The sequence below is a fragment of the Naegleria lovaniensis genome, assembly GCF_003324165.1.
Source record: "Naegleria lovaniensis strain ATCC 30569 chromosome Unknown tig009, whole genome shotgun sequence".
Classification (NCBI taxonomy): Eukaryota; Heterolobosea; class Eutetramitea; order Acrasida; family Naegleriidae; genus Naegleria; species Naegleria lovaniensis.
Genome location: NW_025407831.1, coordinates 17,835 through 30,001, shown reverse-complemented (window position 1 = coordinate 30,001; position 12,167 = coordinate 17,835). Strand labels below are relative to the sequence as shown.

Sequence of the window (12,167 nt, the reverse complement as noted above, 5' to 3'; positions counted from 1 at the left end):
TTTGAACGCGTACCAAAGGAGCTTTTTATGCTCCACAGAAACGTCCCCACCGAGAATTCCTAGTTCTCTGTTCAAAGGAAATCCTGCTTTTTGTGTTACATACAGAAATGTCCTTACTTGTGTTCATAAGTGTTTAATAAATTAAAGTTCACAATTATATTTGGTGGATTAAAGGTTGTTTTTGAAAAGACTGGCGTCGTCTTCTCTGCTATCGAGAAGTCCAAACATGTTCGAAATTTTTGCAAATATCGAGGACATGGATGGTAATTGAAGAGAGGACGATCGTGTTCGAGAGTCACCAGCAATATGACTACTACTTCGAATCTTTCTCAAATTTTCTCGTTGAGTTCGTAATGCTTGCTTTTCTTGTTCAGTTAATGATACGAGTTCGTATTTTGCCTTGAGGTTGGTCATGAGACGTGAAGTGAGTCGTACGCTGAAGGCATATTTGAGAAGTGTTTCAACATCAGTTTGTTCTGCATTTTCATAAATTTTTGATGTCACTTCGGTAGCATTGCATCCCATTAACTCCTTACGTGATAATTTCAGTAGTGCAACAATTAATCGTACCATACTGCATGTGTTGATACCGTCGCCGACAAGTTAGTGATTCATTCAATATACAAAAACATGTCTTAAAATCATGATAGAGCTCACAACAAGTACCTACATTTTCCATCCTTCATTCAAAAATATAGACCAAATTCTTTGTGAGGCCGTAAATGTAAATCTATTCGTACATAGTGTCATTAATATTGAACTGGCATACATTTCTGGTAAAATGTAATTTTCTTCGAGATGCTTGTGAATATCTGGCAACCGTAGCTTGACCAATTCAGAAACCATAAACATGACCATTCTTAATCGAGGTAAGCCATCACAAAATATATCTTTCAGGCCGTGTTTCGCATTATTCATGATTTGAACAAAGAACCAAAATGTGTCCTCTTCGTCTTCAAGGTTCATTAAAGCAAAGCCACATATAAAAGCCATTCCTTGACAGTATCCTGTTTGCTTGTCAAAATAGCAATACGCTTTTAGAATACGACACAATGCTTTTTGACCTGGCCCGTCTTTTTCGCTAAAAAATTCATATTGTGGATACGTTCTATACACATCTTTCATAATTCTATGAACGTCGTCTTCTAGAATTGTTTCATCAAGTTGTGTCAGCTTTTTGTACAGACCCGGATATTTGTTGGATAATTCTTCGGATCCAACCATACGCTTCCAAATGGTTTTCATTAACTCTTTTGTTGGAATTCCTTCTCGAATAAGCTTTCGGAATTGTTTCGGATTTTTTGTCACATATTCATGATAATTAGAGGTAATTTCTTCAAATTGTTGAATTCGTTTCGAGTCGTGTTTCGCTTCAAAAATTATTGAGCTATATACTTTGGGAGTATTTGTCTGTGAATTTTCATCAAGAGAATGTTCTCTTGGCGATCGAATCTCATTCACAGAGGGATATGAATTGATCGCTTCGTTCACGATCAGAATCGAATTATTTCTTGCTGTTGACGTAGAAGATGTTGGAGGTGTCGTTTTCCCATCTTGCTCTTCTGATTTTTTCACACTCAAAATATCAGCAGCACACAAGGAAACCCGTCTCGATCGTGCATTAAAGTAATTGTCTTGAATTTGATTGGAAAGCTCATCTTGTTGCGACTCATCTTCGGAGCAGCATGAAGAAGAGTCATCACTCTCTTCCTCTTCATCAAATCCATTCGTAGACGCTTCATTCATAGAAGTAGTGGAAGAACTAGTCATGGAAGTGAGAGGTAATCGTGATGAAATTCTTCGTTTCCGCTCTTGTGGTTTGATCGTTGGTGATGAGTCTAGATTTTCTCCTGTCGTCGTCGTGGTAGTGGCTTCATTGTTACTTGGTGTTGCAGGTTGTTTTTCCGTTACAGGATCATGATGTTGGCTCATCAAAGGCTCATCAGCAAATGAAACCACTCCATAAGGCTTTTTGGAAGTGGTGGTTGAAAATGGATCATTGTCTTGTTGTGATGATGATGAGATTAATAAATTATTGTGTTCTTGTGGATGCATGATTGGTTCATCCCGATGTTGTTGCTCTTGTTCTTGTGGAATTGCAATCATGGATGGGTCTTGTTGATGATAGGATCCAGTAATTTCTGCTTCTTCACCATAGGATGAATGTGCATCATGGTTGATTATAATGGACCCAGACGATGATTGAGCGGTTGTGTTCGTTCGTGATTCATCATGGCTGCAAGATGGTTTTGGAACAGCGTTATTATTACTGCAGGACATTTTTTGTTTGATTTTTATTGATATTGGACCCAGAGAGTAATTGGATCTTTTTTGATCGAACGAATGGGTCATACGCCGGGGTTGTGGTGTGATGGATTGAAAAATGTGTCTCATCATTGTATACAATTATGAAAGATCCAGTGAGACTCCAAGTTTTGTGAAATTAAAAATTCAAAAACTTGGAAATACGGAGCTAATAAATAGTGAAAGAGATGGAATCAATACTCTAATCATGCATGTAATAAATATCATGTGCTACAATTGAGATGTCTGTTAAATTATCCCTAATTAAAGCTGAAAATAGATTTGGAAATGCTCTCAAACATCTATAATTGAGAATGGTATTCATTTCAATGGTCATGAAAGTATCACTTCGTGATCCAGAGTCATAACCTCCATAGAGATGAATTTTTCCTCGTTTCTTATCAATAAACATGGAAGAACAATTCAATGCTTTGATATTAGTCACGTTAATTGCCTTCCACTGTTCTGTCACAAAATTAAAAATAAAGCAATGAGAATAGGGAATATATTGATCGTCACATCCACCATAGATCAACAATTCCGTTGGAGAAATTTGGCATGTCGAATTGGCATGACCAAACAATGGAGGTGGTATTGAGGTTCCCATGAGGTCAACTATTCTCCATTTTTGATCAGCAAAATCATAGATACATAATTCATCGCTCAATTCTTGTGCTCCAACTCCGACATCTCCTCCATAAACAATTAGCAACTCTTTTCCTTGATTATATACAATATTTCCACTTGCATAGGCACGAGCAGAAATGTAGTTTTTCTGGAAAATTTTTTTCCAAGTGCATTTAGAAATATTATATTCATACATTTCATTGGTAGAGTAGGAATCATTTCCAGAATAGAGCAGTAAGGAATGATTGGATTTTCGATAAAGGAAAATATGTCCTCGGAGTTTAGAAGGACCATTAGCATGTTTGTACCACATTCGAGTGGTTAAATTGAAGCTATAGAATTCATCGGTCCACTGTGATTCATTGGGAGCTTCCTGATTGACACCTCCTAAAGATATTCAATTGATTTCACAATGAATTAGATTGTGACAATTTGTAGTGAAACAACAAAATTTCACACTTACCATACAGCCAGAAAATTGGATCTTTTCCTTGTTTCACAAAGCCATGGTAATACCTCGTTTGTGGAACAAGAATTGAGACAGCTTCAATTGGAGGTAGCCATCGATTTAATGACATATCATAGATATGAATCTAGATTTCAAAAGATATCCAAAGTCCAAATTTAGAAAGTGTCAACAGCAAGATCAATAGCATCGCATCATCATAATTTTTATATCATCAGGCAATGATGACTCAAAGACTTACCATTCCCTTTGTTGAATTTCTTCCTCCCCAAAAATAGACCAAGTCTCCTTCTGTGATGCAAACATGACTATCACTCACACCAATCGAATATTTATACATTGGTTGTTGTTGTTGTTCAGTATCATCATCCTGCCGAGCTAGATCCTCTTCGAGTGGTAAAATGGCTACTGGTCTAAACCAATTGGACTCTTTTGGTGAGAGTCCATCGGACGAAGAGTTGTTTGCTGCTGCCGATCGAAACAAATGCACGTGTTTGTATGGTCGCATTTTTTTGTTGTTGTCGTCTCAATGACTTTTTGGCGGCAATCTTGTTGAATCGAAAGGGGTATTTTTTGACCTATTTCGTTTCATGGATAATGAACAGTGGAATACAGTGGTTTCGATAAATGCTGTTTGTGAGAACATAGTGAATCGTTGTTCGAATGGCGCAGTGAAAATGATCTTCTCTGAGATGGCTTTTTCATTTCTCCATTGAGGACAATTTCTTTACCCAGAGGACTTTTCACAAACCAGCTACAATTTGACCGCTCACAAATTAAAAAGTGAAATTGCTTTTCATCTATTTGACCAATCAAATAAAAAAAGAAGAAACAACCCTCACTCGAACCTTATCATCTCACAAAATGGTATCGTCAATGCATAATTCAAATCAATCCAACGATGAAACATCCAACATGAAAAACAAAGACTCGTCATCCATTACAAATTTTTGGACTCCCTTGTTTCGAAAAATTCAACACTGGAGCGGAATTGCCTTCTCCGTATTCACATCCATGCATGTGGCCACAACAGTTTCAGCAGCTCTTTCTCCTCAAACCTATGATCAAGTATTGGAATCGACACGAGCATGGTATCGTCCTTCCAAGACTGTTGAAGGTTTAGTCGTGATGAGTCCTCTCATTGTTCACTTGTTGGCAAATTCTTACTTTTTCTATTTGAACTATTTTCCTCCCAAGTCATTGATGAAAAATGTTGAAACTCAAGAATTGGAGAAGAGAAATATTCAAAGAAATTCCAATATGGAAACATTAGTAGTGAAAAAACCCTCCATTTCGATTTGGAAAAGACTTCATCAATATTCGGGATATATTCTCTCCGTACTCATTCCTGGTCATATTTATGGAGTGAGATTTGCAAATTCGTATCAACAAGAATTTGCTGCGTTGAGACACTTCTTAGAGAAGGGAGTGGGTCATTTCATTGGAATGTCTTACTTTGGAATTCTAATGACTACTGGTGTCTATCACATGCTGTTTGGATTGAATACTGCTCTGGGATATAAGGTAAAAAGACCCTTCCTTTTGGGAGGAATTGTGGCAATGTTGGCCGCTGCTTATTTTGGATTGTTAGGAATTGGAGGTTACTTGTATCCAGTTGATGCTATGCGAGAAAAATTTCACAAATTCGATTAATCTCTTAACGTTTTCCTTTCATTGTAAATAAAATTCGTACATGAAATTACATATATAATACAAATTCATCAAAATGGCTCACTCTGTGACATCTTTCGGTGGTTATTTCAGGCCTCTATTCTCTTGCATTGTCTTGATCGATAGCCATTCCTTATATTGAGCTGTTTGTTCCAAGCGCCCAAAGGTGTCCAAAATGTTGATGATTAATTCGTTCCAAATCACGTCGAACAATTTCTGTGTCGATACTTGTTGGAGATTTGCATTCCTGCACTCTTCAAGAAGCTTGTAAAAGTGATGTTTTGTGCTGGATGGTAAATTAATTTCATATTTCGAAAAATTAGCAATAAAATCCTTCTCAATGTCTTCTAATTGTGAAAGTGAGACCGTTTCACTTTTGATGGATTTCAACAATGAAAAGAGTTCAATATTTTCAATACTAAATTCTTTAGAGGCATATTCTTTGAGTAATTCCAAGAGGTCAATATTTTCTGCGAGCAAATCTTGAAGTTCGGTCGAGGTTTTCTTTGCATTTCGATTTCTAAGCTTTTTGACAATTTCAATGGTGAGTGTTGTTCCTCCACAAAACATGACACAGCAAATACAAAGAACTGTGTTGAGTATGGCGCTGGCACCTCCTGAAGTAGCTGCTTCTGCTAATCCTGGTATAGTGTTGCCCAATATTACAAGAATGGCCACAATGATGACCAAGCTAATGGAAATTAAATCAATACGCACATAAAAAGGGTCGTCAAATAATAGAAAAGTAAAAAGTCCTTTTTGTCTAATCTTCTTTCTGTTTACAAAAATGTCAAATGATATTGCAATTAAGGCAAGTATGCTGCCCAAAATAATAATTACGAATAAAAATATTACTCGGAAAGTATTAGTCTCCTCAATAGAATTTCCAAAGAAAATATAAATTCCAATCGAAGAAAATACTACACTCATCATAAATGAGAGAAAACCTGTGATGAACAGCCCAACTCGATTGGTGGCCAATATTTTGAGCAATTTTTTATGCCTTGACTTTGAAATAAATGTATATAAATTTCTCAAATAATAAAATCGCACTACTGAAAAGAAATAGATTAGGAAAAACCATGTATAAATGATCATTGAAACAAAATGGAATATTGGAGAGCAAAGTCTCACTAAAAAATTGCAAAACATTAAAAATACAATAAATAGAAGTAATGGTGTGTAAGGAACAAGAAGTCTTCTCTTAAATGCTGGAATTTTGTAGCTTCCTGTTGCAAATAATAGCACGAAATAGAGTATGAAAATTATGAATTGGGGAAATATACCAGAATCTGTTTCAGGCCGGAAGATCTTGGAGAGACAAAGAGTATCAGCACCACATGGATGACATGTGGAAGGAAATAGAGAGCTTACGACAGCATTCAAGTTCCAATTAGGTGAAGTCAAGTTATGTGAGGCTAGAAATAAAGGCATGTAATGGTTATACACTCTCCAGTCGTAGGAAATAGCTTTTCGAGAGATATATCGAACTAACTCTGCATCTTGTTGAGTGAAATTAGAGTACCCTGTCAAGAATCGATAGGTTTGTGCATCTGCTACGTCAGCATTTAGACATGTCATATCCGCGTAATCAAACATTAAACCCATGGTTTGATTTTGGAGGAGATTGGTATTGTCGGACCATGTATTTTTAACGCTCTTCACTATCAGTGTGTTTGGAATCAAAGGAATTGGAATGAAATCATTAGTATTGATGTAATTTTGAGATGCTGTTGTAGACTGTTGTGTTCGATCTCTGTATGTTCTCAAGTAAAAAGCAAAATCATAAGGATCCATAACAACAGCATCGTGTTGTTCAAATACGTTACCTATTCTACATGGCTCTGACCACACCCTCATTTTGCGAACAGTTATGGGTAACGTGTCAGATGTCAAGTTATGAAATTTCAGCATCTCATTAAAAGAGGCAACGTTGTGATTTTCGATTCCAATTTTGATAGAGGTGCCTACTTGTGTTATCTCCCCTTTTTTCTTCATCATCAGTTGAATAAAATCGTCTCGTGTCAAAACAATAGCACTTGATGAAGAATTGAGTTTGTCGAGTCAATCAGAAAAGAACGAATTAGATGTGGACACATTGTTAAATACCCTGTCCTTCCACACGAAGAGGGTCAAAAAGGTGTGTACTCCAACCAATGTGTCTCCATTCGAGAGCTTTCTGAGACTTGAAGATGAGAGAACTGCTGCGTAGGGAGTTTGTTGAGATATAGCCCATACATGTGTCAAAAGCAAAGACACAAGCAACAGCAAGATGAGAGGAGTGTGGGTGGCATGTGTGGCCATTTTGTTGGGTGTGGATGTTCCACGTGATTGACAAGATTTGAAAATGACGATTACGTTACACAGTATGCTTATCCTCAGACAACGATCACGCAAGTGTTTTTCGCTGGGGCTGACTTGGCCTCGCGTGGTCTATATCCAACCTAAACATGTCGACAAAATCCAAAAATGAGCAAGAATGTAGGCACCAATTCGAACACGTTCTCCATGCAGGCTTCTTTGTATCGGAATGCCCTCATTGACCAACATTACGTATTAATTCATCAAACTGTGCCTTCCTATCCTCCTCCATTAGAACAAATGGACCGTATCGTGATGATCCCATTTGACCGTTTGAGAAGTTCCAACCTAATCACTAATCTTGTTTTTCTTTTTGCTCGGAGCATGTTGGAGTGAAATGAACGAAGCAAATTGGTTTTGAAATATTTTTTTGAATTTTTAATTTGAAAACAAATCCAAACATTACAAGAATTATTGGTAAACGATACTTTTTCAACCTTGTTCATTAATAACTGCAGCTGTTATGAATTTATTATCATCAATAGAATCCAATGAGATTTTTGTTACTGAAGTTCAATAAAAAAATGCCACCACTGAAAAAGGCTCCTTCTTCATCGTTGCCCAAAGTTCAACTCTCGGAAGAGAAAAAGGCTCAACTCGACTCGGAATTAACTTGGTGTATTGAACATTTACAATTGGGATTGAAAAGAAAGGATGCAGATGAGTATCAAATTAGAGAGACCAACAAGGTTATTTCTACATTACAATCCAAGAGTGTTCCCGATGTTCAAAAAAGACAATTGATGAAAGTCGTGTTTGGAGATTATAGAAAATTAATGAGAATGGAAAAGCAACAGTTGGAGGAAGCTGAACGAAAGGAAGCTGCTAAAATGAAAAAGAAACAAGGTGCAGCATCATCTTCTGATGATAATGTTGAAAATGAAACGTCGATAACACCAGCTCAACAAGAGACCCAATCAATGATGACAAGCAATGCATTGGAAAATAATTATCAATAATATTTTGGATAGCTTAAACCCTGTAATCGTATTGAACTCCCTTTAATTTTTGGTGCTTTTGTGACGATTGGTTCTTTTGATTTTACAAGAAAACCAGACTGTTGTAACGAAATTGAGTTGAGAACACTCAACAGTCAACTGTCATAAAAAGAACCGATTTATTATTCAATTTCAAGAGCCAAACAAAAAACACTCAAAATCAATATCAGCATGGACGAATTCAATGCAAACTCTCTTTCTTGTTTATCAATCCTTGATGGTGTTCGTGGAGAAGATTCTTCGAACAGCCACAATCCAACTCTCACAACTACTCATGATGAAACTCAAGCACAGCACCACGGCCAGGTTTCTTCTTGCGTGAATGTTCCTTCCATCCAAATTATTGATCACGCTGATGATCAGTTCAGAAATCCCAACAACAACAACAACCAACAAATTGTTCACAACAACAATCACAGCACAACAACATTTGGTTGTGTTCAACAGCCGTCCTATGCAGTGTCCTTTGCCTTTCTTCCTATTTTCATTCCAGTGATGCCACCTTTTCCACCGACTACCAACCAACATGTAGGCCCTTCATTATGCAATACTAATGTTGATAACGACGATCACGAGGAAGAGGACGACGATGAGCACGACGATGAGCACGACGATGAGCACGACGAGGACGACCACGAGGACGACCACGAGGACGACCATGAGGAGTATCACGAGGATGAGCATGACGAGGACGACCATGAGGAGGACGACCATGAGGAGGACGAGGACGAGGACACTACGGAGCAGCCACAGCCAGAGTTATCAAAGAAGAGAAAGCAAGAGAGTAGCGTTCACACTTCTCGTGGAAGCAAAAAGATCAAGAAAGAGGCGACAAGTAGTGATGACGATGACATTAATCGAGTCGACAAACGAAATACATATCTTGAATGGGAATTGCCATCCAAGGAAATACCAGAGGGTGATATTGGTGTGGAAATTCGAGTTTATATCTCTCGAAAAACTCAACACCAAGCGAATGCAACAGATGGTAGCAAAGCCACCCCTCTTTGCAAGTATCGATTTACTGTTACTGAAATTACACAAACAGAGGATCACAAAATCTATGTCAGCCAAATTTTCCAGAAAATGGAGAACCGAATGAAATTTCCTGCCAACAAATACTTTTGGATTGAAATTGGCAAGTCCACTGAACGTATCTTTGTCTATTGTCAAGGTAGGGGCAGTGGGTCGAAAAAAGCTGTTTCCAAACCACGTACTGAACAGGACACAGAGAAGCATGAAAACACAATAACTAACCAGAAAAAGAAGACCAAGAATGTTGTGTCCATTGCTGTAGATGGAACAGTTAGTCTCAGAAAAGAAATTTTGAGCGCATACTCAAAACATACATCCAACGCCATTTTAACGCTTGACAACGAATTGTCGACCACATCAGCTTCAAGTACTTCATCTTCCAATGAATACTTGAGACAGATCAACTGAGAACTTGCTTGACGATTTATGCAGTTTCAAAGCACATGTCATTACTCTCTAATTCACTGAAGTATCAACTTTGGTGAAGTAAAGATTGGTGACATTTGTACATAAATCGCCAAGCAATATTCTCTTCGACGATAAAAGTGCAATGCGTTGATATTGAAAATACTTTGTATATACAACAAAATAAACCACACTGTAACATAGAAAGTGGATGTATTGTTCAATGGTTGTTTCAAACGCAACTGATCAGTGACTTTTTAGTTGTTTTTTAAAGACCATGATTAATCATGAACTTTGGATTAGATAACCTGTTGCATTCGTTGTGGTGTTGGGATGTTAAGGGTAGGTGGAACAAATTTTTATTTGAGTGAAAATATAAATTGTAAACATAAAGATTGTAAACGTTTTATACAACAACCGTGTTTCCAAAGTGTTGCTGTCGAGAACTCTCGACTCCTTTTCAAATCCAATACCCTTCTTTTGGCAAATATCCTGAGTTGTAAATCTTGAGTTTTCTGATTGGACGAAATCATATTGAGAGCTCTCATTTCCAGTCAAATGTCAAAAGATAAAATTGTTAAAAACGCCTGTCTTGCTTGAAGCAACTTCACAAAAATTCAAACAAAGAAAAAAATTTTACAAACAACTCATACACTCATGGCAACCATTCTCACCGACCCAATGTTGTTGGACGCCAACTCTTCTCTCGATTGTGCCAACAATGAACAAGCTTCCAACTCTCTTAATGATTATCGTTTTAAAGAATATGAAGAACCTTTGTTTCCAACCGAAGGATTAACCGTTGATGATCTACTTTCCGATCAGGAGGACGATGATCAAGATCAACTAAATGATCATGAATTGAATTCAATTTCAAATCACTTGATGCGTCATGATCAAGCAACAAATGCAGTCACTCCTCCTGACAACACTTTCCATCCACACGATGATCCACAAAGATCTTTGAACCAAAATTTGAATGCAAATTCTCATGTGGTTACAAAACCGAATCCGACAACCACTTATGTAAACTTTTCTTCTGTTGAGGAAAATAATCACAGAATTATTCTCAATCCAAATCTTGGACCACAATTTCCTTGTCAGAACGTAATGGTTCAAAATGTTGGTTATGCTCCTCCTTTCATGCAGCAGAATTATTATTTTCATCCCAGTAATCCAATGGGTTATCTGTTCCGTGCACTTTTGGGTGATCTTTCAAGCAGAAATCATGGAAGTACACATCTGCCAGTTGGTAATTATGGTAATTTTGGTTGTCCATATGGTTATGGTTGCGCAACGGCGATATACAACCCTATTATCGTTCCTCCTCTACCTCCTCCTCCTTTTCCATTAAATGTGGCAATGAGTGGTGGCGGCGGGATGTCACATGTTCAATCATTTCACTTTCCACCCTATGCATTCATGCCACAACCTTTTGTGCACCAAATAATGCAACCATCCATCATGCAACAAGGTACTGTGAACAATAGTCATAAGAGGACATGTTCTGATGCAACTATTGTGAGAACTAACAACTCATCTTCTTTGGAAAGTTCCAAAAAGAAGAGAAAGAAACACACCATTCCTACCATGCCAGTGATGGCTTCTCCAATCAAATTGGACCATAGAAATACTTATATTGAATATGTACTACAAAATGGAATCATTCCAACCACACCAATACTTATTCATGTATATTCTGTACCTGACAGTCAGTACGAACCTGAGATTGACAAGCTCAAGAAGGCAATGCGCTTATATTCTATTGAAATTACTCTTGCTCCAAATTCTCGAATCTATAACAACCAACGCATTTACATTCCTTGCATTTTTCGGTACATCAAAAAACAAGCAAACGACGACAACAACCCCAAACCATCCATCTATGTACGATTTGACACCTCTGACGAATTTCACTTTCTATATTGTCAAGGCTCCAAAGGTCCGAAAGGACAAGTCTGCAACATGGTGACCATTTCAGAATCACAAGGAAACTCTCGTTCTTTCCGTAAGGCATGTTTGAACCAGTACAAATTCCTTGCATCCACCAATGCTTCTTTTAAGCTTGTCCATCAACCTTGCTCTGCTTCAAGTTCTTCCACCAATGGAAACTTGATCCAGAATAACCAAGAAGCCGCCATCTTGATTGACGGACTAACTTTAGATGCTAATATTCCTCCTAAATACTTAACCAAATAACTGGCCATTATTTGGTACGGCCGTAAGTATTTAGGAGGAATATTAGCATCTAAAGTTAGTCCGTCAATCAAGATGAGGACTTCAACCAAAAAAACAGAGTA

The 12,167-nt window shown here is 37.5% G+C and overlaps 7 protein-coding genes across 7 annotated transcripts; 4 read left to right on the top strand and 3 right to left on the bottom strand.

The window, feature by feature from the left end:
• Positions 1–168: 168 nt before the first annotated feature.
• C9374_000018 (uncharacterized protein) lies at positions 169–2,280 on the bottom strand (the record flags this gene model as incomplete). Its single annotated transcript, XM_044691146.1, has 2 exons — positions 169–574; positions 671–2,280. 2 exons carry the CDS (start codon positions 2,278–2,280, stop codon positions 169–171), a joined length of 2,016 nt encoding a protein of 671 aa, XP_044552571.1.
• A 226-nt stretch (positions 2,281–2,506) lies between these two features.
• C9374_000017 (uncharacterized protein) lies at positions 2,507–3,905 on the bottom strand (the record flags this gene model as incomplete). Its single annotated transcript, XM_044691035.1, has 3 exons — positions 2,507–3,318; positions 3,395–3,524; positions 3,639–3,905. 3 exons carry the CDS (start codon positions 3,903–3,905, stop codon positions 2,507–2,509), a joined length of 1,209 nt encoding a protein of 402 aa, XP_044552570.1.
• Positions 3,906–4,261: 356 nt separating this feature from the next.
• Positions 4,262–5,050, top strand: C9374_000016 (uncharacterized protein; the record flags this gene model as incomplete). Its single annotated transcript, XM_044690924.1, has 1 exon — positions 4,262–5,050. One exon carries the CDS (start codon positions 4,262–4,264, stop codon positions 5,048–5,050), a length of 789 nt encoding a protein of 262 aa, XP_044552569.1.
• Positions 5,051–5,152: 102 nt separating this feature from the next.
• Positions 5,153–6,928, bottom strand: C9374_000015 (uncharacterized protein; the record flags this gene model as incomplete). The annotated part of the gene is made up of 1 exon (XM_044690813.1): positions 5,153–6,928. The coding sequence occupies one exon, from the start codon at positions 6,926–6,928 to the stop codon at positions 5,153–5,155; it is 1,776 nt and encodes a 591-aa protein (XP_044552568.1).
• A 1,025-nt stretch (positions 6,929–7,953) lies between these two features.
• Positions 7,954–8,388, top strand: C9374_000014 (uncharacterized protein; the record flags this gene model as incomplete). The annotated part of the gene is made up of 1 exon (XM_044689935.1): positions 7,954–8,388. One exon carries the CDS (start codon positions 7,954–7,956, stop codon positions 8,386–8,388), a length of 435 nt encoding a protein of 144 aa, XP_044552567.1.
• Positions 8,389–8,598: 210 nt separating this feature from the next.
• C9374_000013 (uncharacterized protein) lies at positions 8,599–9,870 on the top strand (the record flags this gene model as incomplete). The annotated part of the gene is made up of 1 exon (XM_044688825.1): positions 8,599–9,870. The coding sequence occupies one exon, from the start codon at positions 8,599–8,601 to the stop codon at positions 9,868–9,870; it is 1,272 nt and encodes a 423-aa protein (XP_044552566.1).
• Positions 9,871–10,524: 654 nt separating this feature from the next.
• Positions 10,525–12,066, top strand: C9374_000012 (uncharacterized protein; the record flags this gene model as incomplete). The annotated part of the gene is made up of 1 exon (XM_044687715.1): positions 10,525–12,066. The coding sequence occupies one exon, from the start codon at positions 10,525–10,527 to the stop codon at positions 12,064–12,066; it is 1,542 nt and encodes a 513-aa protein (XP_044552565.1).
• Positions 12,067–12,167: the final 101 nt, after the last annotated feature.